Below are 4,463 nucleotides of genomic sequence, written 5' to 3'. Positions count from 1 at the left end.
TTTTTCTCAGTCGCTTTGGTGCGTTTTTCACATCATCCCTAACATGTGCAAAATAATAAGTGCATTCCTCAGAACAATTTGTACAAATTGCAATATACAATAGATATGTTTCTAAAGCTAGTCAGTCACTAAAAATCCTTAGTACATCTCTCAAAAGTAAATATTCATGCCAACGATCATGTCAGTGCCATCAGAATGACAAGTCATTGAGTCATTGTTCACGAACAAGCTCGTCAAAATGTTTAGGCATGTTGTCAATGTAACTGTGTGTACTTTGACAGTATTACCAGATGTAAACTTAGGCTACAGTTTGGATGACGGTTACTGTACTGAAAATGCACAAGGCTGCACTTCTATGGCATAAATCAATTTCAACAGTACTATATACATATTACTCTATGTGGGTTATTGATTGAAAGAGACAAAATTGATTTTGTTTTTCACAGCTTTACTAGTGCTACTTTATGAAAGAAAACAACAAAATAATTTACAGTAAGAAAAAGACAAGGGGCACAAAGTAAAATAAAAACTAAAACACAGGAAACACCCCTAAGGCACAACTTTGCCTGCAGCACTGTTTCTAGTGCTGTCTCTACACATCCAGACGTTCCTGTCTGTCGGCCCACATATTCTCATCCACATCACACCGGATATTTTCCCTTCCAATGCAACGTGGAAATAATCTTTTGGAATGCCTTATCCATCCTCTGCAGGCATCTACTGTGATGTCCTCACATGCTGCATCCATTGCAGCCAGCAGGGTCATCTGTGTGTGTGGCTGATGATCATACACCTTCCACCTCCATGCTGAAAAGAACTCCTCAATTGGGCTAAGGAATGGAGAATAAGGTGGAAGGAATTCTATGAGCATCCTCGGGTGGGTCACAAACCATTGCCTTATGATGTTTGATCGATGGAAACTCACATTATCACAAATGACAACATACTTTGGCAAATCCTCTCTAAACAGACCCCTCTCATCATCAGGGATGAGAGCCCTGTAGAGAGTCTCTAAAAAGTTGAGTAGATGCTGGGTGTTGTATGGTCCTATAAGGGGGATATGGGTTAGGACGCCATGCTCTGAAATAGCAGCACACATGGTGATATTTCCTCCCCTTTGGCCTGGCAAATCCACAGTAGCTCTCTGACCGATGACATTCCTACCCCGCCTTCTGCATTTGGTCAGGTTGAAGCCAGCCTCATCCATGTATACAAAGTTGTGAGAGGGTTCACTTGATTCCAACTCCATTATACGCTATATCCCAGGACACAGTTGAATTAGTTTTGGTAAGGAAGAGTGACATAAAATGTGCATATATTGTATGTTCCTTCCACAGCGATGGAAGTGTGTGCAGTTTATGCTTACTGTACTATGTATCACAATAAAATTATTCTGTAAAATAGTTACATAGATATATATTTTACCTGTACATACTGGTACCGTATCTCCTTAACTCGGTCCTCATTCCTTTGGAATGGTACACGGTACAGCTGTTTCATACTCATCTGGTTTCTATGCAGCACCCTGTCAATGGTTGAGATGCTAACAGTACGGATGTTTTCAAAGGCATCGTTGTCTTCTATAATGGTCCTTTGTATTTCCCTGAGTCTCATAGCATTGTTTGCTCGGACCATGGTGCATATAGCCTCTTCCTGTTGAGGTGTGAAAAGGCGTCCTCTGCCACCGGTTTGTGGTAATTTTGCTGTCCTATGTGGGGACAAATGCAGTGATGCATTGCACACTTTCACATAGACAAAAATTATGCAAACACATTTTACTGTAAAACATACAGTTGGGTGGATGTAAAGTGCAGTATCTATCTGTATAGAGTATATTTATGTATGCTGTGAAATACAAGTGGACTACTGTAATAGGAAGCATTATAGGAAGTATACAGTATACTGCTTATATACAGTAACAGTGCACTGTACATTGGTGGACATACCGGTTCTCTCTTCGAAACGTTTGAACTATTGAGGACACGGTTGATCTCCCAATGTTCGGCTGCACCCTTCGACCCGCCTCAGCCATAGTAAGGCCATGATTGACAACATGGTCTACAATAGTGGCCCTTATGTCATCAGATATGCGCCTATGTCCTCTTCTGCCTCGTCCTCTGTTTTGCCTTCCACCACGCATCCTTGCTCCTCTTCTTCCTCCTGGCTGTTGACCCTGTTCGTTTCCTGGTCCATCCATTGTTGGAAAGTTGCAACTCTGTGTTGTGGTCTGTCTATATATGCTTCCCAATTGATTGTTCATGAGATGCACCTTTGAGCAATTTAGACAACTGGTTGATTGTTGGTTGAACTAACACTTTACATTCCTTGAGTGAGGGTCAATTTCACCTGCACGATTCATCAATTCACATCTTTGTACAAAAAGTCTAATAAAAAAAATGTGTAAAACTATGCCTGACAGTTTATGACAAATAGTTCAACAATTTTGCATGTAATGGCTTATGCAAAGAACTAATGCCTAGATATTTTGAGGGGTAAGACTATTCAACAGAGAACCATTTACTACATTTTGATCAACATGACATGAGCAATTGAAAATGTGGAAAAAAGCTGACACTTGTACATTATCAATTGCAATATGTACAAAAGCAATTGCAATTTGTTCAAAGGAATAAGAAATTGCTTTAATTATGTGCACAAGTGACTAGATGATTTGGAATTTGTACAAGTAGTATCAAGAATTGCACTTTTGATCTAAGAAATGCACCAAAGCGATTGAGAAAAACTGTAAACCAATGATAAACCATCTCTCTGAAATAGCTCAAAGGTTCATCTCATGAATCTTCAGTTGTCTCAATTCTCTTCATTAGTAAATATTCACTTGCACAATTCATGGCAAATTGACAAAAAGTCTAATAATAATGTGTAAAAAAAAGTGTGCTTGGCAGTTTATGACAACTAGATTAACCATTTTGCATTTAATGACTTATACGATGAACTAAAGACTATGTTTTGAGGGGTAAGACTATTGCACAGAAAACTATATAATACATTTTGAGCAACATGACATTAGCAACTGATAATGTAGGAAACAACAGAGAATTGTACGAAATCATTTGCATGGATGTACCAAAGCATTTGCAACTTGTTCAAAGAAATGAGAAACTGCTTTTTTGATGTGCCCAAGTGACACAATGATGTGAGAATTGAACAGGTAGTTTTGAGAATTTCAATTCTGATCTGAGAAATGTACCAAAGTGTCTGAGAAAAACTGTAAATTAAAACATCTATGAAAACTTGTGTGATATTCCTTTAAAATGATGTTTTAGTATATATTTTTTTAAGGATATTTTACTAAGCAATTTCTTACATAATTTCTGTGAGTTAGACCAAACTTTTATTTTGGTGAGTTGTAACCAGAGTTTCTGTGTTTTTTAATAAACTATTAATATTAGCTATTAGGCCTACTTGAAGTATAGCATACTCTACTGTGCAATAGTACTATAGTTCTGTTTGAATTTCTTCAAGTTATACCGAGATTTTATTTTGACAGGTTGTCGTAAAGACATTGCCGTTTCTGTCAGTCTGTGTATACGATACAAGTGAATAGCTTTATCAAATGAAATAGTGAAATCCTCTCATAGCGTGCTGACGTGCACATGTGTAGCATACATAATGCATCAATATAGTGAAGAGCTGAAAACACCACACGTGCTTCAGTGTGTGTGTGTGTGTGTGTGTGTGTGTGTGTGTGTGTGTGTGTGTGTGTGTGTGTGTGTGTGTGTGTGTGTGTGTGTGTGTGTGTGTGTGTGTGTGTGTGTGTGTGTAGAGCACACAATCCCAGAGACGTGTATAACAACACCTTCAGGGCTGCTGCTGGCCAAATGGGTGCCCTAAGCAGGATTGTATTGTTGTGCCCCCCTTCCTCAAATATGGTGATGAAAAAAACACCTACTATAGGGGTGAAAAAAGAACTTTAATCAAATAAAAAACTAAATGAATAAATTGTATTATTTACAAATCACAATTGTAGCCTCTCGACATTTACCTGTGGCTATAACTTTATAATGACTCTAATTAATTTTATAGTCTCAAGCATTCAGAAATCATGCAAAAGGAAACTAAGCAGTTTTACCATGATATAACCATGGTTTATTTTTGTAAGGGTTGTGATATGCACGTTTTTTGTTGAAGAAATTATAAAGCCTGTGTCATCTATAGCAAAAAGGTGTCCAAAAATGAAAGATTAAGTGAATATGAATTAAATGTTTGGTCAGTAGCCTAAACAAGGATTTGATTGTCCTGTAAGTGTGAGTCAGTTTGGGGATCGCGAATCATTAGAATCAGTTCGGGAGGTTGTAGCGGGATCGCGAATCATTTGAGTCAGTTATGGGGATCGCAAATCATTTGAGTCAGTTCGGGAGTTCGGAGCGGGTTCGCGAATCATTTGATTCAGTTTGGGGATTGCAAATCATTTGAGTCAGTTCGGGAGTTCGGAGCGGCTT

At 38.3% G+C, this 4,463-nt stretch overlaps 1 protein-coding gene across 1 annotated transcript; it reads right to left on the bottom strand.

Moving 5' to 3' along the window:
- Positions 1 to 240: 240 nt before the first annotated feature.
- On the bottom strand, positions 241 to 2,742 carry LOC127943115 (uncharacterized). Its single transcript, XM_052539310.1, has 3 exons — positions 1,947 to 2,742; positions 1,426 to 1,708; positions 241 to 1,255 (listed from the first exon to the last, which is right to left on the bottom strand). The coding sequence occupies exons 1-3, from the start codon at positions 2,258 to 2,260 to the stop codon at positions 593 to 595; spliced, it is 1,260 nt and encodes a 419-aa protein (XP_052395270.1). The 5' UTR covers positions 2,261 to 2,742; the 3' UTR covers positions 241 to 592.
- Between the last annotated feature and the right edge of the window lie 1,721 nt (positions 2,743 to 4,463).

The sequence above is a fragment of the Carassius gibelio genome, chromosome A3, assembly GCF_023724105.1.
Source record: "Carassius gibelio isolate Cgi1373 ecotype wild population from Czech Republic chromosome A3, carGib1.2-hapl.c, whole genome shotgun sequence".
NCBI lineage: Eukaryota > Metazoa > Chordata > Actinopteri > Cypriniformes > Cyprinidae > Carassius > Carassius gibelio.
The sequence above is the reverse complement of the archived record's forward strand: the minus strand, read 5'-3'. Positions and strand labels throughout refer to the sequence as shown.

Bases quoted from the DNA above. Each gene is read 5' to 3' on its own strand.
- LOC127943115 (XM_052539310.1), bottom strand. From the start codon at position 2,260: ATGAACAATCAATTGGGAAGCATATATAGACAGACCACAACACAGAGT. The intron at 1,709-1,946 runs GTATGTCCACCA...GTCCCCACATAG, and splicing joins ACGTTTCGAAGAGAGAACCG to GACAGCAAAATTACCACAAA. The intron at 1,256-1,425 runs GTAAAATATATA...CCTGGGATATAG, and splicing joins TACGGTACCAGTATGTACAG to CGTATAATGGAGTTGGAATC.